A 22,619-nucleotide genomic window follows, 5' to 3' on the forward strand; every position below is an offset into this window, starting at 1 on the left:
GGGGGCCAGCAGCCCCAGCCCGTTGACCTCTGCCCCCCAGAATCCGGTCTCTGGCTGTTCCCCCTCCTCCAAGCTTCCTGCTCTGCCGGGGGAGCCAAGGGCAGGTGGGCCCGGCCAAAGGGAAGCCTCTATTTCCAACCAAGATGGGAGACTACCCTCAGGAGGACGCTGCTTCTCCATGCCCCACCTCTCCCCGGGGAATCAGCACAAAATGTGGTGTGTCCACCATACCGTGCAGACGATCCTGTGGGCCGCCCCACCGTGGCCGCTACGTCCGCCTGGCTTCGGGCTGAGCACAGAACGAGGCCTCTGCTCTGCTGTCGGGGTCGCTCCTGAGGGCTCGCGAAGTGAGCCTGGAGCCTCTGGGTCTGCACGCACCCCCCCACCCACCCCAGGATATGAGTCTATGAAAGAGGTCCCTAGGAGAGTAAACGCCCACACGCCCCCCCTAACCTCGGGGCCGGGGCAGACTTCTCAGGTGCACCAGGACCACCAATCCCCATGGGCAGCTCTGCCCATCCCTTGACCCCAGGCAGGGCACCCTGCGGGCTCCCTCCTGGGGTGGTCCCCCCACTGCCCCTGCTGCCACCCAGGACCTAGTAAAGCAGTGAAGTGCTCTCAGGGCAGAAGGAACAGGGGCGGAGCCCTCACCCAGGTGGGCCTGTGGACTCTGGGCCACCCCCTTGAGCCTCAGGACCTAACTGATGAGTGAAGCGACCCAGTCTGGGATAGGAGCTGGATAATCAGGAAGATCAGAATCTCAGCGCCTGGGGGAGGGGCGCTGGGGGTAGAGTTGCCAGATTTAGCAAAAAATAACAAACCAAAAAGCAGGATATCCAATTACAGTTGAATTTCAGATAAATGATACTTTAATATGAGTATGTCTCATGCAATATTTAGGACATACTTATACTCAAAAAAAGTATTGGTTGTTTATTTGAAATTCAAATTTAACTGGGTGTTCTGTATTTTACCTGGAAACAGGGGTTGGGGGGATGGATACTCAAACCTCTCAACTCACTCACTCTGCCCATTGACCCCTCCTGCCCGCCAGCCCCAGAGGACAGCAGCCGTCCGTCCTCAGTTCTGTGTCCCAAGCCTGGTGGCAGTTGACTGGGCCAGCAATGCCCCCAGCTCAGCTGCACAGGGCAGTAGAGCAGAGAGGACTTGTTGGGGCCTGGCGCCCCCTCCCCAGAGGGCTGGGGTCTCCAAGGCAGGCCTCTTGGGTTCCGAGGGCCCAGGTGGGTTTGCCAAACTCCCTTTCAGGTCAAGGCAACTGTTGAAGGAGCCCCCCGGAACCTGGCTCTTCTCTGCCTCCCCCCATGGACTCTGCCCTGCTCTCTGCCCTCAGGTGGGCAGGCCCACTTTGGTGCAGGAGAGAAAGGAGAACCCACGAGAGCCCTCCAGAAAAGGAGAAGGGACATCTTGTGGGGTGGTTTCAGGGAGAGGAGAGCTCGACCAGGGGCTGAAAATGAGGAACATTGGCCAGGCACGACCCACCTGGAGAAGGTCATTGCCTCTGCAGGCGTCAGTGAAAGAGGATCCAGAACGGCTCTGGGGGGGGTGCGGGGGGCAGGGGCGGGCAGGGGGGAGGTTTCCAGCCTGCGCTCACCCCCTTTCCTGGGAAGGAAGGTGTGGAGGGCAGGGGCACAGGCAAGTGAGCAAAGAGCCCCACAGCCAGCCTCGCTGCTCCCCCTGGCCGGCCCGCTGGGGGGTCCCACGTAGCCTTTGCAGACTCTCACACAGCCTGATCCCCAGGGCTGCTTCGTCCTGTCTCTGCTCCCTCTCCCACCAGGGCAGGCGCCTCTGGAGGTGGCGGGGGTTCAGGGCCATGGGCAGCCCTGTATTTTTCCCGGTGAGACCCAGGAAGAGGTCAGCACTGTTGATTTCTGGCCTGGGTGTCCACCTACAGTTCAAGGAGGAGGGGACCAGACGCTGCTCAGGCCCGGGTGGAGGTGGCCTTGGGGGTAGGTGAGAGGCTAATGAGGCCCCGGGAGGATGCGGGCCAAAGAGGGCCTGGCGAGGGTGTGGCCGCGCCAGGGTCCTGAGGCTGTGGCCCGGGCGGGGGTGTTGGGGGAGGGCGCGGTCCACCACGCCCGGGAACCCTTTGTGCGCCCACCACAGAGTGCCGCCTCTCCCGGGCAATGGTGACTCACAAAGCCGGCCCACGCCGGGCAGAGGACGCCTCCCCTGGGCCCCCGTGGGCCCAGGTCATAAAGGCCACGAGGGCCAAGCCCTGAGGAGGCACGTCCCGAGATGGCCACGCGCGCCCACGCGCGCGCGTGGCCCTGACACCGCACTCCAAGCCGGACCTAGATTTCCCACTGCAAGCGCGACCCGGCCCGGCGACTGGGCCTTAGGGCTGTCTGTCGGGGCCCAGCACCTCGGCGCCCATGTGTGTCGTCTGCTTCGTGAAGGCACTGGTGCACTTGTTCAAGATCTACCTGACAGCAAACTACACCTACAACTTCCGCGGCTGGCCTGTGGACCTCCGCTGGGATGACGTGCACGCCGCCGCCGCCGGGGGCCACAGCGGTCACCGGGGGACTGACGTGCCCGGCAGCCGCGGCGGGCATGTGGCTGCTGCAGGGCGCGGCGCTGGGCGAAGACGTGCAGGGGCGGCCGTCCCGCGGGGCGCGCAGCCAGGCGCAGTGCCTCCTGCAGCAGATCAGCGAGCTGCCCGGCCAGCTCGCCAGCTACGTGCTGGCCCACTCAGTGGGCCGCTGGTTCGTGTACCCTGGTTCCATGTTCCTGATGACACGCGCGCTGCTGCCGCTCCTGCGGCAGGGCCAGGAGCGCCTGGTGGACTGCTACCACGGCCGGTGCGCCAAGCTGGTGGCCTGTGACGGCAACGAGATCGACACCATGTTCATGGACCGCCACCAGCGCCTGGGTAGCCATGGCCGCGGCCTGCGCCTCGCCATCTGCTGCGAGGGCAACGCCGACTTCTACGAGATGGGCTGTCTGTCGGCGCCGCTGGAGGCCGGCTATTCGGTGTTGGGCTGGAACCACCCGGGCTTCGGGGGCAGCACGGGCGCGCCGTTCCCTCAGCACGACGCCAACGCCATGGACGTGGTGGTCAAGTACGCGCTGTACCGCCTGCACTTCCCGCCCGCGCACGTGGTGGTCTACGGCTGGTCCATCTGCGGCTTCACGGCCTCGTGGGCCACCATGACGTACCCGGAGCTGGGCGCACTGGTGCTCGATGCCACCTTCGACGACCTCGTGCCGCTGGCGCTGAAGGTCATGCCCCACAGCTGGAAGGGGCTGGTGGTGCGCACGGTGCGCGAGCACTTCAACCTCAACGTGGCCGAGCAGTTATGCCACTACCCCGGCCGGTGCTGCTGCTCCGGCGCACGCCGGACGACGTGGTCAGCACCTCGGGCCCCCTGCGCCCCCTGCCGTCGGGCGACGTGGAGGGCCACCGCAGCAACGAGCTGCTCCTGCGCTGCTGCCGCACCGCTACCCCGCCGTGATGGCGCGCGAGGGCCTTACTGTCGTGACCCTATGGCTGCGTGCCGGCAGCCTGGCGCAGGAGGCCACCTTCTACGCGCGCTACCGCGTGGACGACGACTGGTGCCTAGCCCTGCTGCGCTCCTACCGCGCGCGCTGCGAGGATCGGCAGGAGGACGAGGAGGCCTGGGGCCCGCACGGGCTCGCTTTCCCCTGGCTAGTGGGCCAGGGCCTGAGCCGGCGGCGGCGCTGGCAGCTCGCGCGGTTCCTGGCTCGCCAGCACCTCAAGAACGTGGAGGCGACCCACTGCAGTCCGCTGGAACCTGAGGACTTCTAGTTGCCCTGGAGGCTGTAGACTGTGCTTCTGCGTGTCCCTTCTCCCACCCCCCACCCCAAACCAGTAAAGCTGGCCCTGCCTGGGATCCCCGCCTGGGATCCCCACCTTGTGTCTGGGGGAGGGTGGGGCAGTGCATAGGGACCTGGCAGGCCTGGCACTCTCCCTCACTGGGGCATCCCCTTGCCTCCTTTCTCTTCCTCCCTCCAACATTTGTGGACGGTCCCAGTCTGCTCCCAGCTCCTAAGGGGAATGCAAAGATTAACCTGACCCAGTTTATGGCAACACTGTGTGATGGGTGCCTTGATCACCTAGAAAGGATGCTGTGAACATGGGCTGTGGGACAACAGGAGGCGTCCTTCACCTGGCCTGGGTTACAGGATGACTCTGGGAAAGATGAGTGTTGAAGCGTCTGTGCAAGTCGCCTCTAACTATGAAAGAACACTGGCTTTGGAAGGGCTGTAAAAGTCTTAGCAGCTGGACCTCCCCAGGAGTGCGATGCTGCTGCTTCATAGGGTTCCCCCAGCCCCATTCCTGGCTTCTACAGGATGGGGTTCACCGTGGAACCACAGACTCAGAGTAAGTGGCAGGCAGTCCAGGTGGGACTACAGACACACCTGCACTGATCACTCATTGCTTTGTTCCTGGCTCAGGGATGCCATACAAAATGAGAGACAAGCCCTCTGCCCACCACCATCTGTAATGCAGTCGCATCCTTACCACCTGCCCTTAATTGTATGAAGCAGGGCCTACTGGCTGTCCTCAACCCCTGGGGACGGGGCTGGCCAGGGTGGTTCCAGCTAGAAGCTCTGGAAAAGCTGAAAGAAGGCAAGTGGGGCAGGCATATAATTGACAGCACCAGAGCAGGACCTGGCCTGGATGCACCTGGGCCAGTGCAAGCAGAAGCAGGTACTTAAGGTGACCTAAAGTACCAGGAAGACCTATGGGGAGAAGGTGAGCTTTGAGCTGAGACAGTAAGAGGAGTCAGCCAGGTGAAGGAATGGGTTTCCTTCCTAGGGATTAGTACCTGCAGGGTGGCTTGGCTGTTAGGGGGAATGCTGTCCAGAAGGGTCAGATCCTCAAGGGTTTGAATACCACTAAAGCAGCGGTCCCCAACCTTTTTGGCACCAGGGGCTGGTTCCGTGGAAGACAACTTTTCCACGGACAGGGGGAGGGAAAGGTTCAGGCGGTAATGCGAGCGGTGGGGAGCAGATGAAGCTTCGCTCACTTGCCCGCCGCTCACCTTCTGCTGTGCAGCCCGGGCCCCTGCACTAACGGATTGCTTGCAGAGGCAATTAGTAGCCAAGGAAGGGTAGTCGTGGGACTTGTTTTAGCGGGACCGGGTTGCCTAATGGCTACACACCTCTCCTTTGACAAGTTTGGCAAACCCTTCTCCGGAGTCTGCAGGAAGCAACTAGCTGAGTGATGGGCAAGTAACTCTGGCCTCAGTTTTCTCATCTGTAAAGTGGGGAGGGCCCCATCTGTCTCACCGGATTGCTGTGAAAAGGAAGTGAGAGAACACGGGGTCGAAGGGCGCCTCCAGCCAGAAGAGAGCAACTCGTGGTCGCGCCTTTTTCTGCGCAACCCCCATACAACTTTAAAATCCCTACAAAAAGGACAGACGCAAAAAAAAAAGAGCCCCAAGGTCAGTGGGTCAGGCCTCGGAGGGATCGCAAGCGGCCTGAGTCTGACCCGCCGAAGTACGTGAGCCGTGGCGCTCGCAGGCAGGGGCAAACACCTTGGAGACCTCCAAGAGGCCCACCTCCGGGATCCCGTAGCGCCACGTTGCACGGTCCTCCCAGTTCCCACCTTACTCCGTGCACCTCAAGACCGTTCTACCTGTGCTTCTCGCTGGTGGCCCGGCCTCCCTTTCCGGCTTCGTCCGCAGCCTCGACCAATCATATTAAGCTGATGAACCGGGACTAGGCCAAAACACCTCCCTCATTGGGCACCGCTCGTGGGGGCGGGACGGGGGGCGGAGCGCGCGTCAAAGCGGAAGTGGGTCGTCTCGCTGTTGATCACGTAATGCCGCGGCGCTTGAGGCGATTCAGCTGGCTGGTGCGTAAGCGGCGAGCGACACCTGGTGCGGCCCGCTCGGTTCCCACTGCGCCCGCGACCCCGGCTTCGTCGCCAGCTGCGGCCCGGCCGCCGCCTAAACATGGACTCCGCCGGCCAAGGTACCCGCGGGCCCGGCGCCGCGTGGCGGCCTTTGGGCCACTCCGCCTGCGCCCGCCCGTCCCGCGGCACCTCTTCCTCTCCCACGCGCGCGGCCTCGAAGCTCCTGGCGGGTGTTCCGCCCCCGCTGGGATCGCTCTGTGCACTGGTTCCCCAGCGCCCTCCCCTCGCCCCAGAGCGTTGGGTTTCGTCACTCCGGGTAGCTCCCACTCTGCCCCCGCCCGACTCTTGCCCGGCGGGCCGCCCTCAGTCCCTGCGCAGGGCCCTCGGGGACACCCCATCCGGCCCTGGATGCGGGCCGAGGTGCCGTGCGCGGCGCCCGGGGAGGGGAAGGGAGGCGACGGCGTCCTCGCGTTGGGCGCAGCGCCCCTTGGGTGGCAACGCAGCTCGGAGCCCAGCCTACTGCAGAGTTGTCTGGAGGGGGAAGGGTGCAGTGAGTCAGGGGCACACCCAGCATACCAGGCCTGTTTCCGGAACTGACATCCCAGACTAGTTGGAGGTGGCCGCTGGGGGCTGTGGAGCGGGCCCAGAAGCTTAAGATTTTGAGGAGGTGGTACGAGTCTGTCTTCCATCCTGGGGCTCTAGAGGGAGTGCTAATCCTACGTTGATGTAACTACACTGGATGATTTCAGGGTGCTTTTCTATCGTTTGATCTGTGTCAGCGTATTAATTAAACATTAGAATTCGTCACAAGCGTGGGGTTCCGGTCACGAGAACGACAGAAAACATTTACTGAGCACCTTCTATGTGCCAGACACCATTCCAAGCCTGTTTCTCAAATCTTTTTCCATTTTCGCAATAACCTTTTTATAATGGTCCAAAAAAACCCCATTTTGCAGATGATTATACAGGCTGAGCTGAGATTCACCCAGGTGAGGGGCTCTGGCCCCCTAGTGTTGCCTACTGCAGCAGCCCGTGCTAATTCTCTCTGTAGGTCCTTTGGTAAGGACCTTGGTCACCTCTGAGTCAGGGTGTGAATAGCGTCTGCCTGCAGGGGGTACCGAGCTTGGTCTCACCCAGAGACTGGGCAGCGCACAGCATGTTGGGTGAGCACACAGTTTTATAAGCAGACAGTGGCTGAGGGCCTTTATTTGTTTTTTAAGAATAGAAAAGTTGTAGGGATCTCGAGGCACTTACTGAATTTGAGTAGGGTCAACACAGCAGGTACGAACGATGAAGTAAAGCCACGTAGGTTGATCTCAGTTAAATGTTGAAATCTGTTGATTAAAAAGAAAAGCTTCATTTAGTGAACATTTCTAGAGCACCACAGAAGTGCATGGCTCCAGCTGTGGGACATGTGAAGGGAATGACACGGCCAGCTAAACAGAGTGTCTTTGGTTTTAAGGGCATTTCGCCTATTTTTAGCAGATTCTAGGGTTTCTAGAGTAGACAAACATACCTGCAGTTAAAGACACTTTTACTGTTTTGCGCCTTTAATTTACTTTTCTTTCTTTTTTTTTTTGGCCATGCTGCGCTTGGCTTGTGGGATCTTAGTTCCCTGACCAGGGATTGAACGTGGGCACTCGGCAGTGAAGGCGCAGAGTCCTAACCACTGACCATCAGGGAATTCCCTTTAATTTACTTTTAAATGTGCCAAACACCATACAGAGCCCGTCTCTTCACAGAACGTGCGGATCAAAAGGGAAGATGTTTTGAATGCTGATTGTATAATGTACTAAACAACGACGGCCTTGCATTTGGAATTGGAAAGAACTGACGTAGCCATGTTTTTCTTGTAACCTTCTAGTGCATACAGGAAAGTGCGTTTAACGTGGAGAACAAACGTGACGCAGGGGTTCGATCCTGGTCTGGGTGTAGCAGAGGTGTGAGGAGGCAGTGCCCTCTGCACACCGCCGCAGCCTTCTTGCTGTGGGGTGAGGGTCGAGGATGAACTGAACGGATTTTGTTTTGCTGACTCCCCACAGGGGCTGGATGACTGTGTTCCTTGTGTGTAATCTTAGCCTGCGCCCTGGCCGAGCAGCTGATTGGAAAGTGGTGCTGGTAGTGTTTACAGCTGTATTAAGTTCCTTCACGCTAAAAAATGGAAGAGCTGTTAGATCCAGCGGCTTTGTTTTTAACAAAGGTTTCCTGTCTGTGAAGATAGTATTCTTACAGGAGGAACCAGATTTAGGGAGTGGCTGCCTTGTGCCAGCATTTCTAGAACCTGAAGAAGCAACTTGGGTGGCCTGAGATGTGGCTGCTCCCAGTCTGGTGGCCAAAACCATCTTTGCAGAACCTTTCAGAGAAGAGGCATTGTCTCCACGGGTCCCCCGCTCCTTTGTCCTAAACCTGCCCTTGCACCCTTGCTTTCTCCCTCGGTGGAGACCTCTGTCCTCTCTTCCTCTGTGACTTCTTATTTGATGCTCTCTGACTGCATTTTGTCTCTGGCAGATATCAACCTGAATTCTCCTAACAAAGGTCTGCTCTCCGACTCCATGACGGATGTCCCTGTCGACACAGCGGTGGCCGCCCAGGCTCCTGCTGTGGAGGGTCTGACAGATGCCGAGGCGGAGGAGCTCAGGGCTGAGCTTGCAAAGGTGCTGTGCCATGGCTGTCCATCCGGGGGTGACCGTGAGGCCCTCCCAGCCTGATGAGGGGCCAGAGTGCTGCTGTGCTCTGGAGAAGTTGCCCCGGGAGATTGTCCCTGGAGCCCCACAGAAACTGCCCTCTGCAGCCCTTGGCTGGCGTGTGTCTGGCACCTTGTAGGGGCTCCATGAGGAGAATGTCCGCATGGGGCAGCTGCTGGAGCACACCATCTGCTGGGAGTGTCTCTTTTGGAATCAACACGACATTTTCAAGACCCCCATGGATATATCAGTCCCTGGATCTTCATTTTTCTTTTTAAAATACTTCTGTAAAAAGCGTTTCGTGTGATCTTTTTAAAGTGAGAGCTCTTTAAGAGGAAATAGGAGTTAAGAACAAAAGTGTCTGCGTATAATTTTTATTCAGACTAACTGCCAAGAGTGTTTCTTTTTACGGTGTGATACAGAGTCTAATAGTGACTCACTTGAGATTCCAGAATCTGGGGAAATGAACTTGTTGGCGTCAGTCAGGCAGAGGCTGGAGCACGCTTGTTGCAGTTCTCTGCTCCGTCTTCGGAAACAAGCCCGTCCTGATACATCCTGGGTCCAGGCCTGGGTCTGAGCAGAGCTGGTCATGCGGACAAACCCAGCCCCAGGACCAGGTTTTAGACCGTAGAGGAAGCCGCCCTTTCTGAATTGAACGGAGGTTAAAGGAGAAGCAGCAGGAAGTCCCAGGAGACTTACGTTTTGCCTTTTATTTCAGGACATGTTGGTTTAGAGAATAAAACCACAAGGTTTTTTTCAGCGGTGAATTGCAAAATGAAGAAGCTCTTGTGTTTCTTAAAAATTTCAGCTTGCGCGTCCACGTGCCCTTGAGCCCATGTGCCCAAAGCACCGTAAATGGAAAGTTCGAGTCCCCGAGTGTCACTGCTGGGGTGACGGGTAATAGTCTGGCCTTAGATGATCCTGTAGTTTTGAATCGTTTCTTTTTCAGTATTTTCTAAAGCAGAATCTAGTGCTATATGGGGCTTTAGGCTGTTGTTAGTGCCTTAACCCAAACAGTCATTTTTTTAAGAAAGGGACTTTTTTTTTTAGAGTAGCTGTTCACATAGGAGCAGGAAGGAGCAGGAAGTATTGAGAATCTAAAGTAGGAAGGCTCTAAAGGATGCTCCTCTCTGTAGTTCACTCTTTGTTTTAAGACATGAGAAGGTTCTGGCCGTTATTGTCAAGATTTTTTCTGTTGCCCAACTCAAATTACTTTAAGCAGAAAAGAGAATTTTCTTTGGGCTTCTGTAAGTGGCTTTTGCCGAGGCCGGCAGCTGACCTTGGGAACACAAATGTTGTCATAAGGGTTGTTTCTCTGTCACGTGGGTCTCTGGCCACCCATCTGTCTGTCAGCTCTGCTTCCTTCCCCCGACGTGTGGAATTCCCCCATGGTGCAGATGGGGCCTGGCTGCCAACCCGCCCACCTTCTGTTACTCACACCCAGACCCGGAGCCTGGACAGAAAGGGACTGCTGTCTTTCAACACCCGTTCCTAGTCCCAGGGAAGAGCTCCGACAGGCCTTGCTTGTCATCCACGGGTGGGCACTGTGGTCAGTAGCCCCGCCAGAACACTCGGCTTAGGGGGGCGGGACGGTTCTCCAGAAGAAGCCGAGGTGCTGGCGCCACATACAAACAGAACCGATGCCTGCTGTAGACTGTTCCTAAGACGAGCTGTGTTTCTGTAAATGGAAAATTCTTAGGTGATTCTGAGAAGGCCTTCACTGCGACGTGTGTGAGGATGGTGGTCACTTCCTGCCATAGTGGTGGCTGAATCCTGGTAACCGTGCTTTTGCAGGTGGAGGAGGAAGTTGTCACTCTGCGCCAGGTGCTGGCAGCCAAGGAGAGGCACTGTGGAGAGCTGAAGAGGAGGCTGGGCCTTTCTACCTTGGAGGGCCTGAAGCAGAACCTGTCCAGGGGTTGGCATGATGTACAGGTGTCTAACGCGTGAGTGTCTGCTCTACCTGCTTGATGGGCGTTGAGTCCTGGGGGTGAGGGGCCTCCTGGGAGCAGGGTCAGCAAGTGTGCCACTTGGAAGCAGCCAGCTGGGGGCCCTGAATCCTTGCCAGCAACTGAATTTGTATTTATTCAAAGAGTGTAGAGTCTACACGTGTTTTTAAAAGGCGGCAGACGTGCTAGCTAGTTGTCCAAGCCGAAATTGACAAGAAGAATATGTTTCAGGGTCTCCATTGGAGAGAACACGAATTAGGTGCTTAATGAGGCTGGTTTTCCATGGTCCCCACAGGTCAGCGTCTGCCGACGTGAGTCCTTCTCATGGGCATGACGTGGTCAGGACCTCTGACCCAGACCCTCTGTGCCGCAGCTCTCTGAATTTGGGTAGTGCGGCTGTGTGGCTCCTCTGAAACGCATCCTCCAAGGTGGGGGGATGGGAGATGTCTCCCACTGTCTGAGAAGCCAGGTTCCCACAGGAAGACCAAGTCAATTTTCATGAATCTGCCCTAGGAAAGGCCCAGTTCTCTGTCCTAGGAAACTGTAGGCCTTGAACCCCAAAGGGTGGCTGTGTTGGGGCCATGGGCTGTGCCCTCCTTGCTCCTCCCAGCTGTTCCCCAAGACACAGCTTCCGTCGAGTGAGCAGGCCCTCCTTCGGCATGAGGAGAGTGGCTGGGCCTGCAGATGCCTCACCTGGGCCTGCAGAGCCGGTGCTGAGCAGAAGCAGGCTGAACGTTCAGCCTTCCTACCAAGTGGTCCTTCTCTGTTTTCCCTGGAATGTCACTTGCCAGTTTGAAACCTGAGTTGAAGTAGTTTTTCTAAATCATTTACCACAGACTTTCTGTTTTTAGCTACGTGAAAACTTCTGAGAAACTTGGAGAGTGGAATGAGAAAGTGACCCAGTCGGACCTGTGAGTGCCTCTGCTGCCGGCACCTCCATCCTCTCCCCTCCTGACACCTTTGAGGGACAGGGAGGCTGTGCACACTTGGCTCAGACCTAGCTGTGGTGTTTCTTGGCTATTTTATTTTTAATATAATTTTTCTCCTCTCAAACACAAAAGAAACTGTCCTTTAAATGCTTCTGGAAGAGGGTGCAGACGCTGAAGGAAGTTCACTCCGCCACCAGACCACACTGAAAACTTCCCCCTGCCTGATGTGTGTCCCTCAGATCAGAGGCCGGAGCTGAGCTTGGGCCACGTCTGGCTGGTGATGCACCTTGAGCGCCATCTGGACTGATGCTGATGGCGCTTTTCCCCCTCCTTCCCCTGCAGACCTGGCTCCAGCTGTGGTGCTCTCAGGGTCTCTTGCACTTAGGGGTGGCTCTTGAGCTGGGGGCGCAGTGTGGGCCGTGCGGGTCAGATCTCGAAGGAGCTCCTTTGGCCTGAGCAACTCCAAGCTCTCAGCCACACGGAAAATAGGTAGAGCGCAGAACCCTCACGGGTAGCTCTGTGTGTCTGACAGACCTCTGGTCCAGAAGGACTCCCGACGTCTTATTTGAGATTCTTAAACAAGATGGTAGCGCTTCATTCGTGCTCTGTTCTGGGTATAGCCTTTGAACTGGGTGGTGCAGTATTTCATTTTATTATTATTTTTTAGATTTTATTTAGGTTTGGGCTGCGTTGGGTCTTCCGTTGCTGTGCGCAGGCTTTCTGTAGTTGCGGCGAGTGGGGTCTACTCTTCATTGTGGTGCACGGGCTTCTCATTGCAGTGGCTTCTCTTGTTGTGGAGCATGGGCTCTAGGTGCGCAGGCTTCAGTAGTTGTGGCTCGCGGGCTCTAGAGCGCAGGCTCGGTAGTTGTGGTGCACGGGCTTAGTTGCTCCGCGGCATGTGGGATCTTCCTGGACCAGGGATCAAACCCGTGTCCCCTGCACTGGCAGGCGGATTCTTAACCACTGCGCCACCAGGGAAGCCCCTGCAGTATTTTAAAATAGTCACCTTCTGGGAGGTCTTGCTTAGAAGGAAGTGCTGTCGTGCTTGCCAGAAGGCATGGGCAGAAAGCCCTTCTGTGTTGGGCTGAGAGGAAATGGTTGTGACCCAGCTTGTCTTGGAGGTGCCCGGAAGCCCAGGTGGGCCAGCTGTGTGCGTGGAGCCTTTGCAGCCTGGGGTCACGAGGGGAGCCGGGCACCGAGTGGGTCTGGTGGTTGGGGTTTCGTGCTGTTTGCGTGGCTTGGTAGGGCAGCCCGTTGCTGCAGGCAGGCTCACGGTGCAGACCAGAGCTGAAAATAGCCTTGGGAGATCTTAGTGCTGTTCTGTAAAGCCAGTTGACGGGAAGCTGCTGGGATACTGTTTCTGACGATCACGGTTCTGACTCCTCTGAACGGACCCTGTGGCTCTGGGCCTGCAGGTGTGGCTGGTGGGATGGCCCTTTTCATGCGCTTCATCAGGCAGCGGCCACGAGGTCTTAGCCCCAAGTCTGGTGGTAGAGTTGTCAGGGCTGGAGGCGTCTCTGCAGTGATAGCCCAGGACGGTGACGACGCGACACAGCTGCTCTGCACTCTCGGGGTCGTCTGACTGGTGCCTCCCTAGCGGTGGCTGCCGGAGACCGCTGCTGGGGTTCCGCGTCCAGAGCCTCGGAGCCACCCTGTCTTTCGCGATTCGCGATCCGTGTGCTGGTGGATCCCTTTCGGAGAGCGCCGCCCAGGGGGAGGAGGCGGGCGTGTGCAGCCCGAGCACTTAGCTCTGGTGCAGCGGTCCTGTCGTGAGTGGGTTGATGCCGTTGGGGAGGGGGTCTCTTCCCTCGGCCAGCTGTTGATTCAGCAGCCGTGCTCTGTTGGTCGTGAAGTGATCACCTAATGGGATCCTTTTTTAGGTGGATCATAGCTAAAATCGTGCTTTGTGTGGACACCAGTAAATTGCACAGTCACTCGTTGGCATGTTGAGTTCTTTGGTCGCAGGTGACAGAAAGCACAGCTACAGATAGTGTCAGCCTAGGAGGGACGGGGAGGCTTTGCCTGGCGAGAAGCCCCCGCTCCAGGCCCTCTGCCCGGGGCTCCAACCAGCGCTCCCAACCTGTGTCCCTCCCCCTTCCACTCTCCCCACAGTGGCTTTGTTCTCAGGTAGCTCCTCTGTGGTCAAGGGGTGCCTGGTGGGGCTGGATGGTAATTTCCCAGCCTTGCAGACCAACAATAAGATTGTGCTTTCACTGTGGTCCGGGAGCTGTAGTCTCCGGCCAGGCAGTCTGGGATCACGGGCCCCACCGAGTGGCAGGTGGAGACGGCCCCCCAAGGGAGGATCCTGGAGGAGGAGCATCCAGCAGATGCCTCCCTCTGACTGACAGCCACGCCCACTGGTCCTGGGAGGAGGCCTTTGTCTTCCTAAAAGGTGAAAGGAATTCCCAAAGGGGCAGCGGCCAGGGCCGCACTGCCTGGTGCTCTCAGGCACGGGTGGGGCTGAGTTACCAGGACACAGACGCTGGCTCTGCCCTGGCCTCTGCACCACATCTGTCCCAGAGGGGTGCTTCCCTGCAGAGTGGCCCACAGCACGCGCCTCTCCTGCTGGTGATTCAGTGCCTGGGCCCCCTGCTAGGTCACCCTCAGGATGCTCCACTTCTGTTGCCACCGTCTTGAGAGACGCTGAGACAGGCCATGGTGTAGGTGGCAGCTCCGGGTGAAGGCGTCTTCAAGTCAGAAGACGCCTGGGAGAATTGTGACCACAGTCTGCATGGAAACCCTCTCAAAGGAGGGTGTGGACTTTGGGTTTTGGTACGAATCAGCTGTGGCCTAGAATGGACCTTGTCGCTCGGCCCGGGGGATCCTGTCCAGGCCCCAGCTGTCCAGATACCTGGGTCACTGGGCAGGTGATAGGACTTTGAGTTCCTGTTCACTTAAGTTCTGTGATCGTGTCAGACTATCACTGGGGGAGGAATTTCTCGTTGTCAGGGTTTTCTAAGGCCTGGGTTCAGAATGAGGCCTCTTACTAGTTTTTGAATCCAGAAAACGCAGAAGCAGATTTTTCAGCAAGGATTTTAGAAAGTATTTTTTCCTTGTTATTAACAGTGTGTTCCAGAATCACTGACCTTCTGGAAACTGAGATAAACTCAAATGTCTTAGCGATTTCAAGATATTTCCAAACTCTTGCTGGGAAGCGACGTGTTTTGAGGCCCGGGCCCTGCTGTGCTGTGAGTGGCTGCAGCTGAGGGGAGGGAGGCCCCTCCAGGGTGCTTGGGGCCAGGCCGTCCCCACAGGACGGGGAGTGCAGGGCACCAGGTAGGAGGCTGGCCTGAGGGAGGCGGGTAGCAGGCGCTCACGTGGGGCCTCCCGAGGGCGACGATGTGGGGTGGATGGGAAAGGGGCCTGGAAGCCCCACTGCTGGTGCTGTCCGAGCCAGCCCCCTGTGACCTGGGGGTGCCAGGAGGGCCGGAGCCGGCTGGCGTCTCCGGAGCCCTACCATCTCGAGCCATTGTTGTGGGGTTGCCAGTTTGGCTAGAAAGGAGCTCCTGGGTTCAGGCTGCTGTGTCTTCTGTTTCTGGTGGGGGCTGGACGGGGGGCTGGGTGGGGTGCTGGCAGCTGTGGGTGTTGGCTCTCAGCCTGGGCCTGAGGGTGTCCTTGCCGTCCCTGCGGCCCAGGCACCCTGCCCGTGCCTGTGCCACTGCCGTTGAGGTCACGAGCCATCTTGTTGTGGGTGAATGGGGCAGGAGGGTGTGGAACAGGCCGTCTCCGCCAGGACCACCCCCTTGAACCAGTTCTCAAAGGACATGGTAGATGCAGAACAGGAGGGTGGAGGGCTGGAGGGGCTGCTCGGGGTCTGAAGGCTGGCCCGGCACAGGCCGCACTGCCGGCTGCATCCCCTGTGGGTGTGGTCGAGCTGTGCTGTCCTCAGAGGACTGTCTTAGACGAGAAGAGAACAGAGAAGCCCCAGGAGGGCCTGAGGGGCTGGTCTGCTTGGCCGCAGGCCCTGGGCTCTGTGGGCCTCTTTGCTGTAGGGGTGGGGCAAGTAAGTTTCCACGGAGGGGAGCCTGCATTACAGGAAGAGCAGAAAACGGTGTTATTACAGGGTGGGGGGTCGTGACCTGGCAGTGCTGCATCTGTCCCTCATGCAGTCCCCTGGGGGCCCTGAGACAGGACACGTGTCCTCTTCCTGGTGGCCAGGCTTTCTCACCGCCCTGACCGCCCCCTCTTTTCTCTGGGTGCCTTGTCCTTGGTGTGGGGAGGCATGGCTACGCCTTCTGTTTGGTTGGTTTAACTGGTGTTTCTCCTTCCAGCTACAAGAAGACCCAGGAAACCCTCTCTCAGGCAGGACAGAAGACCTCAGCAGCCCTGTCCACCATGGGCTCTGCCATCAGCCGGAAGCTTGGGGACATGAGGTGAGACTCCCTGGCCTGACATCTCCACCCTGAGAGCTGGGACAGGCAGGTGGGGTTTTAGGGGGTTTAGATCCACTAGAGGGTCTGCAGGAAGCCTGCCTGAGCCTCCAGGCTCAGATGCACATGCCTCAGGGGCCCCTCACCACCCACAGGTGTGGCCACACCAGCCCCTGACCAGTTGGTTCACAAACTCTTGTTTACCGGCTACCTCTGCCATTTATTTGTATGTTTCTTGGGGTGCGGGGTTGGGGGGGGTCACTGGTGCCTGTGGGTAACTTTGGTACTTAGGGTTGGTGGAGGCGATGCTTCTTGTTGAAGTTCCACAGAGAGAAAACGATTCGGCCTGGGGGCAGCGTCAGCCTGGGTGGCCCGCCAGCCTGGACAAGTCGAGGGCAAGCGTGGTGTTTCCCGGGGTGTTTGCCAGGCCTGCCCTCAGAGAGCGTGCGGCTGCACGCTAGGGCCCCCGACTGAGCGTTCTGTCCCAGAAGTGGTTGAGACCCTGCTGGCCACCCGAGTGCCTCTGGGGCCAGGGAGAGTGGGGGGCCCGGGCACTAGGTGGACCACACACAACAGTGGCCACCCCCAGCCTGATGGCCACGCCACTCCCAAGCCAGGCTTCACCCTGAGTTTCCTGCTCTGGGCTTCGCTGCTGCCCCCGCAGGGCCTCCTTGGAGCCGGAGGCCAGGGTGTGGCTCCTGGCTGAGCTCCTTCCTTGCTGTGCCCTCACAAGGGCCTCCCTCGGGGTTGTTGGGACTAACTGGAGAGAGACAGCGGGCAGTGCGGGTCATCCCCATCGCCAGCACCCTGGACTTGGCCCCCCGGGTTCCACTGCCGGCCCTGCCCTATCTCCTCATAGCCAAGAATCCTATGGAGTTGCTGTGGGTCTGGCCTGCTGAGCGTGGCATTGGGAGTCCCCCTGGCCCTGACCCCTCACCTCTCACCCTTGAGTGGGCTCCTTCTTGCCTGCTTAGGGTAAGCATTTCCCTGCCTCACAGCCTGTGGCTGCCTCGTGGGCCTCAAGATAGGAGCCCTGCCCTGGCCAAATGGCCACAGGCGCTCACAAGCCCCAGGCCCCACCCGGCTGAGCAGAGGACAGCTGGTGCCTGGAGCCGTGCTCACGTTTTATCAGTGTTTGTTTGACATCGTTACCGCTCTCCTCTCCTTGACCCCCCCAGCCTCTTATTTTGAAAAACTTCAAACCTTCGGAGAAGCTGAACCGTCAGTAATAGGCAGTCTGTGCCTCAGGGGTGCACCCTCTACAATGGGGGACCCTGCGGGCCACGCTCGGATGCAGGCCTTGCCCACCATGGCTGTGATTCGGGCACAAGAGGGACCCCCCACCCCAGGCGGTGGCTCTGCGCTGGCAGCAGGAGGGCCTGTGGCAGTTGCTCCCCGAGGCTTCGCGCTGCTCGGCTCATGCTTGACTCTGGGTGTGTTCCTGGATCGAGTCTCCCTTGACGCTCGATGGCATGCCTACTGTGACCACCTGAGCCAGGCTGGGGTAAGCCTGGCGACAGGCTGATCACACGCCCCTGGCGGCCAGGCCTCACTCCCAGGGCCCGTCACAGAGCGAGGGGAGCGTCTGCTCGGGTCTGTGCTTTCCTGCAGAGGCTGGTCTGATGACAGGGCATCTGAAGCAGGTGACAGAGGTCTGCTTCGTCCTCTTCTGGGAACATTCTCTTTCATTTTTCGTGTCATGCACTCACGTTCAGTATTCTCGCTCACTTTCGAGCGTGTTCGGAGCACTCTGGCTGGAAAGCAGGCGAGAGGGCGGAGCCCCGGGCGCGTGTGGAAGCGGCTGCGGGCGAGCCTGCTGGGCAGTTCCTCACGCAAACGGCTTCGATCTGGGGGAGCAGCGACGCGGCCCATGCTCCGTCTGCCCCCGCTGTCTGCTCAGAACCCGGAGTGGCCGTATCGCTGCAGGTCCTGTGCCCGCCGTGCGTGAGTCAGACCGGCAGAGGAACCGGCGCGTGGTCACGGTGCCTGTTGGCTGGGGTCTCATTCTGGGGCCTCGAGTGCCTGCTGCTGGTTTTGCTCTCATGATTCCAGTGGTACTGTGATCTCTGGGTCTCAGGGTCCTCGGTGTGTCCCCATCGCCTCACCACGTGGTCTCAGGTGGTTTCTGAGGCCAAGGCCCATTTACCTCCGTGGTTTGGAGCTTCTCAAGAAGGAGAATCAGGGAGGTCTCCCTTGCACGTTCAGGGTCAGGTGCTGCTCAGTCCTTCAGGACAGCAGCCCCTGTAGCAGCCCGGGTCGAGAGGCCTTCTGCATCCCCGGCGGGGGGGAACTGGATTGGGGCCAAAAACCCACTTAAAGCAGGGTCAGGCCTCCGTCCAGCTGGGTGACCTTTGATGGGACACATGCCTCCTCTCACCATTGGGCTCGTTCTCCTGCCGAGCAGAGCAGGTCCTGCCGCCCACCAGAGCGGTGTGGGTACGTCAGGCCATGTGACTGTCACTTCTGAAATGATCTCCACGTTGGGGTGGCCTTGTCCCCCTCCCCAACCCCCCGCCCCCCCGGGCAGCTGCCCTTGGACACGCTCAGATTTGTTGGTCAGCTTCTGTCATCTGTGGTGATGGAGCCAGAGCATGAAGTTCTCAGCCCTGGGGGTGTCGCAGGCCCTGTCGCGGTGCAGGGGGCGCCCCGGCCCAGCTGGAGTGCAGGCTGATGGGGTCCTGGGGGAGGCACCGACCCCGGGGGCCGAAGAGCACCTCATGCCCTCGCTTTGCTTGTTTTTTTGGGCTCCTTCTCTCCAGTCTGTGGCGTAGTCAGATGCGAGGGTCCCTCGTATGTGACCGCATCCAGGAGGGCGGGGCAGAGGCTGGGGAGGGGGCACGTGCCCTCCTCTGGCAGCGTGGTCGCCGGCGTCCCTGTGCTCTTCCGGAGCTCGAGCAGAGGGGCCGGGGCAGGACCAGGCGCCCCTCCTAACACTGCATCTCTTCTCTCCTCCTGCCGCCGCTCTCAGGGCTCGGCCCTTCTCACACTCCTTTAGGTAAGACTGACGCTGGACACGCTGGGCACGGCTGGCCCCAGGGGAGGCTGTGCGGATGAAGGTGGGGGTGGGACCAGCACAGCAAGGTGGTCACCAGTGGCGTGACGGGTTCAGGGCTCCTCCCCTGATTGTGCAGCCGGCTGGGTCCTGTTGCCGCCCGTTCTGACCCGGCCTCACCGAGTAGCTATCGGCCCACCCCTGACTCTATTCCTGGAAGGAAGGGGCCCTGCCGGCCCTCAAGCCGTCGTGTCCCCATGTCCTCCTCCCCCAGAAGCAGTCCTGCCCCTCAAAGTGGAGCTGGTCTCCTCCCCGTAACCGAGCGCTCTTTCTGCCGCGGGGTGCTTGGGACCGGGTCAGACAGCCTCCCGAGTGTCCTTTACCTCGTGCTGATCGAGCCGCTCCTCCGCCTTGGAGGTCTGGAACCCAAGTCCAGAGCAGCCTGTGACTTTAAATATTCCTACTTGCTCTGCCGGTCTCTCTGGAGCTGGCTGTTAAGTCACGTGGGGACACCTGGCGGTTCTTGGCACCAGAAGTGTCTTTAGCACCCCAGGCCAAGGGCATCTTAGTTTCCTTGTCCCAGCACCCTCTTCCGGCAGTGTCACGCTTCTGGGGCCATGCGAGGGGCACCCGGGTCTGGTTCTCCCCCTGAGGGCAGCCTTGCGGCTTCTCTGCTTCAGTGGTGCGGGGTGGACGGGGCCTCAGCTTCCTGCACGGGGAGGCCGGTCCTGTCCTTGCCTTAACTCTCCTTCTCTGCTCCTACCATGCTTCCAAGCAGCAGCCACTCCATCCGCCACTCCATAAGTATGCCGGCCATGAGGTAACGTGCCCCCGCACCCCACGGCTCCCTGAGCCCGCTGGGACCCCACTGGGAGGCCGGTGGGAGGGGGTGGCTTCAGCTGGTCCGTCTCACTCCCCAAACCCCTGAACCAAGGACCACTTTCCCCCTCAGCGTCCTCTTGGCTCAGGGTTGGGAGATACTCTTCGAGGCTGAAGAGCTGGTGGGGGTGAGGCCCCAAACTGGGCTCCACCTGGAACTTTCCAGGGCTGCCCTCAGGGCCGGGCCGGAAGGGACAGAGAGGCTTGCGCACGCCAAGAGGTCTCAGGTGTCTCCAGGATTTTTATGGTGGCTCTCTATGTCCTGAGAACAGCCAGAGCCAGGACCTGTTCCTCCTCGAAGTCCCCACCTGTGCTCGCTCCTGCTCTGTGGTGCAGCCTGGGTCCCCGCAGAGCTCGTGTCCCCGTCCAGGAGAATTTGCTGCAGCTGCTGTCCCCCGAGCGTGCCAGGGGTCACTGACAGGCTGCCTCCAGAGGCCTGGGCTCAGGGAGCTGCGGAGCCAGGGAGGGGGACGGGGGCTGGGTGGGACCAGGCCTGGCCTGCTTTGTCCTCTGCCTCCTCGTCACTCTCTGCTCTCCGAATGCTCCTTGGTTTTCCTCTTGCTCGATTTCTGTGAGAGATCTGTGTGAAGAACACGTGGGGCTTTCCATAACCCCAAGATGTGCATTTAGGGCGCAGCAGAAACGTGCCCGGCATCCCCCGGCTGCCCAGTCAAGGGGTCCGCAGTTTGCCCAGATGAAGTCTGGGGCTCACCAGCTGGTGGCATGCAGATCTTCTGTCCTGCAGTTGGGGGGTGTGGCTGACCTCGGTTCTGTCCTGGGGAAGCCTCTGAACATGTGTGCCCCCTCCCCTTTTTTTGGCTCGTCATGTTTTTGCAGTGAGACCTCGGGATCTCTCAGGGATCTCTCCAGAAGATGACCCTAACCCCGAGTTCCTTCAGGTTTAGGAGGGTGACAAAGCAGTGTGCTCCTTATCCTGACATCTTTCTCTCTCTTTAAAGGAATTCTGCCACCTTCAAGTCATTTGAGGACCGAGTTGGGACCATAAAGGTAACTGGATCTGGACCGCCCAGTTCTGCCGGGGTGGGACACGTCACTAGTCATTGTAGGTTCACGTGCAGTTATGGGAAATGATACGGAGAGCTCTTGTACCTTGTGCGGTTTCCGCCGGTGGTAACATCCTGCAGTGTCACAACCAGGACGCGTGGCTGTTACAGTCACAACAGAGCACAGTTCCACCATCCCCACAGAGACTGCGGCCTGCCCACCCCCGCTCTACAGCCCTGGCAGCCCCTAGCCTGCTCTCCGTTTCTGTTGTGTCAAGAACGTCATGTAAATGCAGCCACGCAGCGTGTCGTCTCTTGGGGATTGGCTCTTTCCACTGTGTAGTTTCCTAGAGAGATATCCAGCCTGTTTCCCGTGTTGGTGATTTGTTTTCTGTATTGCTGAGCGGCGTCCATGTGACATAAACTCACGTAGGAATCGGACACCTTGAATTCCCAGCGCGGGCCTAGGATCTGCTAGGTGTGCGTGCTCTGTCTCATGTTCTTCTTTCTTGGTCTTTTCCCATCTGTAGTCTAAGGTTGTCAGTGGCAGAGAGAATGGCAGTGACAACCTTCCCTCCCCGACCGGGAGTGGAGACAGACCCCTGCCCGATCACACGCCCTTCTAAGCCCGTAGCGGCTTTGCCCAGCCACGGAACAAGCACACCGTCATCGCCACAACTGCAACTTCGAGCGGCGGGTGTTGAGAACAATCACGCCATCCCCGTGGAGACGTGGCTGCCGCGCTCGCATGGGTCAGAGAACATGTCTTGTACACAGATGCCTCCCCTTCTGTCGGCAGATCAGCAAATCACTGCGCCGTCCTGCCTTGGAGCAGGAAGCGGGCAGGGTGGTGGGTCCCAGGGTGGGAGCCAAAGCCAAGCTCCTGTTGGGAGTCTTGTTAGTAGATCAGCATGTTGAAAGCGGGGTGGGGGGGGGAGAGCGATAAGTATAAAAACTCCTTCCCTAAGTCGCAGAAGGAAGAGCCATCCAGAAAGCCCTGCCTGATCTGCAGTTTTATTTCAAAATGCCAAACAGGAAAACTCCCCATTTTCTGAGAGCTTCCAGAAGGCTGAGTAGCAGCAGATGCCTAACCATTACACTAATGATCTAGCTTTAAGAAAAGCAAATTCTTTATTTTTTAAAAGCAGTGGGTTTTTCAGAAAGTAAAACTACGCAAAGCAGCTTTAGCCTCCCAGTGAGAGAATGTTATTCCTTTGGACTCAAGCTGAAGTGCACGCCTTATACTGCCTTATGTTTTATTTGTTTATAATGTTTTTGTATGTATAAACGAGGGTTCCTTAGTGGATTTTGAGCGCTGTGTAAAATCCTGCATCCAGCCGAGGGGCAGCACCTCTGTGCCAGTGGTGTGTTTTATTTCACGAGTGCGTTCCATCCCCGTATAGAAAACTGGCTTCTCGCTCCTCTCAGTGACCGGGGCAGCTCCCACTGGCTGGTGGGGGTGGGAGAAAGAAAGACCAGCACCTTCACAGAGAGCTGGCGCTGCCCCTGTACAGGCTGGGCCTGGCTGGCACGTCACCCATCAGCGGCTCCAACCTGGGTGTGTGGCACACGCCAGGGCCAGCAAGCAACAGGCAGACCCTGCAGGTAGGTCAGGGCCAGGGCGTCGGGTCAGCTGGGACTCTGCTGTTGCCTTTTCTCAGGAGCTACAGAGATCTCTTTCTGCTCCGATGCTGCCACAGCCCAGCAGCCTCTCACCCAGGGCCCCACGTCTGGCGCACCTGGAGGGGCGCTCTGTGCCTTACAGGCTCTTAGCGGGCAGAGACCTCGCCGGCATCTGTGCACTCTTGAAGGGAAGGAGCCGTCAGCTCAGTGTCTACTCTGGTCGACTGTGATGTGCTGTCTGGTACCTGAGTGTCTGCTGGTCACTTCAGACACACTGGGGGGTGGGGGGTGGCTGCCGTCCACACTCGTGCCTTGGGAGGAACGCTGCTCTGTGCTCCTTCCCCAGG

General features: G+C 58.8%; 2 protein-coding genes across 5 annotated transcripts; both read left to right on the plus strand.

The window, feature by feature from the left end:
* The first annotated feature begins 681 nt into the window (after positions 1 to 681).
* ABHD16B (abhydrolase domain containing 16B) lies at positions 682 to 4,730 on the plus strand. Its single transcript, XM_019951245.3, is given in 4 exon segments — positions 682 to 2,543; positions 2,545 to 3,331; positions 3,334 to 3,447; positions 3,450 to 4,730. Coding segments are annotated over 4 exon segments (1,410 nt in total). The 5' UTR covers positions 682 to 2,393; the 3' UTR covers positions 3,809 to 4,730.
* Positions 4,731 to 5,803: 1,073 nt separating this feature from the next.
* Positions 5,804 to 21,372, plus strand: TPD52L2 (TPD52 like 2). Of its 4 annotated transcripts, XM_073793197.1 has the most exons (9): positions 5,804 to 5,964; positions 8,354 to 8,499; positions 10,324 to 10,472; positions 11,327 to 11,386; positions 15,676 to 15,777; positions 18,743 to 18,769; positions 19,545 to 19,586; positions 20,605 to 20,653; positions 21,180 to 21,372. In XM_073793197.1, the coding sequence occupies exons 1-9, from the start codon at positions 5,946 to 5,948 to the stop codon at positions 21,273 to 21,275; spliced, it is 690 nt and encodes a 229-aa protein (XP_073649298.1). In that variant the 5' UTR covers positions 5,804 to 5,945; the 3' UTR covers positions 21,276 to 21,372. The 4 variants fall into 4 exon arrangements, with proteins under 4 accessions (XP_073649298.1, XP_073649299.1, XP_004318483.1 ...); XM_073793198.1 differs by lacking the exon at positions 11,327 to 11,386; XM_004318435.4 differs by lacking the exons at positions 18,743 to 18,769; positions 19,545 to 19,586.
* Positions 21,373 to 22,619: the final 1,247 nt, after the last annotated feature.

This window comes from Tursiops truncatus, chromosome 15 (assembly GCF_011762595.2).
Source record: "Tursiops truncatus isolate mTurTru1 chromosome 15, mTurTru1.mat.Y, whole genome shotgun sequence".
Lineage (NCBI taxonomy): Eukaryota > Metazoa > Chordata > Mammalia > Artiodactyla > Delphinidae > Tursiops > Tursiops truncatus.

Bases quoted from the DNA above. Each gene is read 5' to 3' on its own strand.
- TPD52L2 (XM_073793197.1), top strand. The intron at 15,778-18,742 runs GTGAGACTCCCT...CGCCGCTCTCAG, and splicing joins CGGAAGCTTGGGGACATGAG to GGCTCGGCCCTTCTCACACT. The intron at 20,654-21,179 runs GTAACTGGATCT...TCCCATCTGTAG, and splicing joins ACCGAGTTGGGACCATAAAG to TCTAAGGTTGTCAGTGGCAG.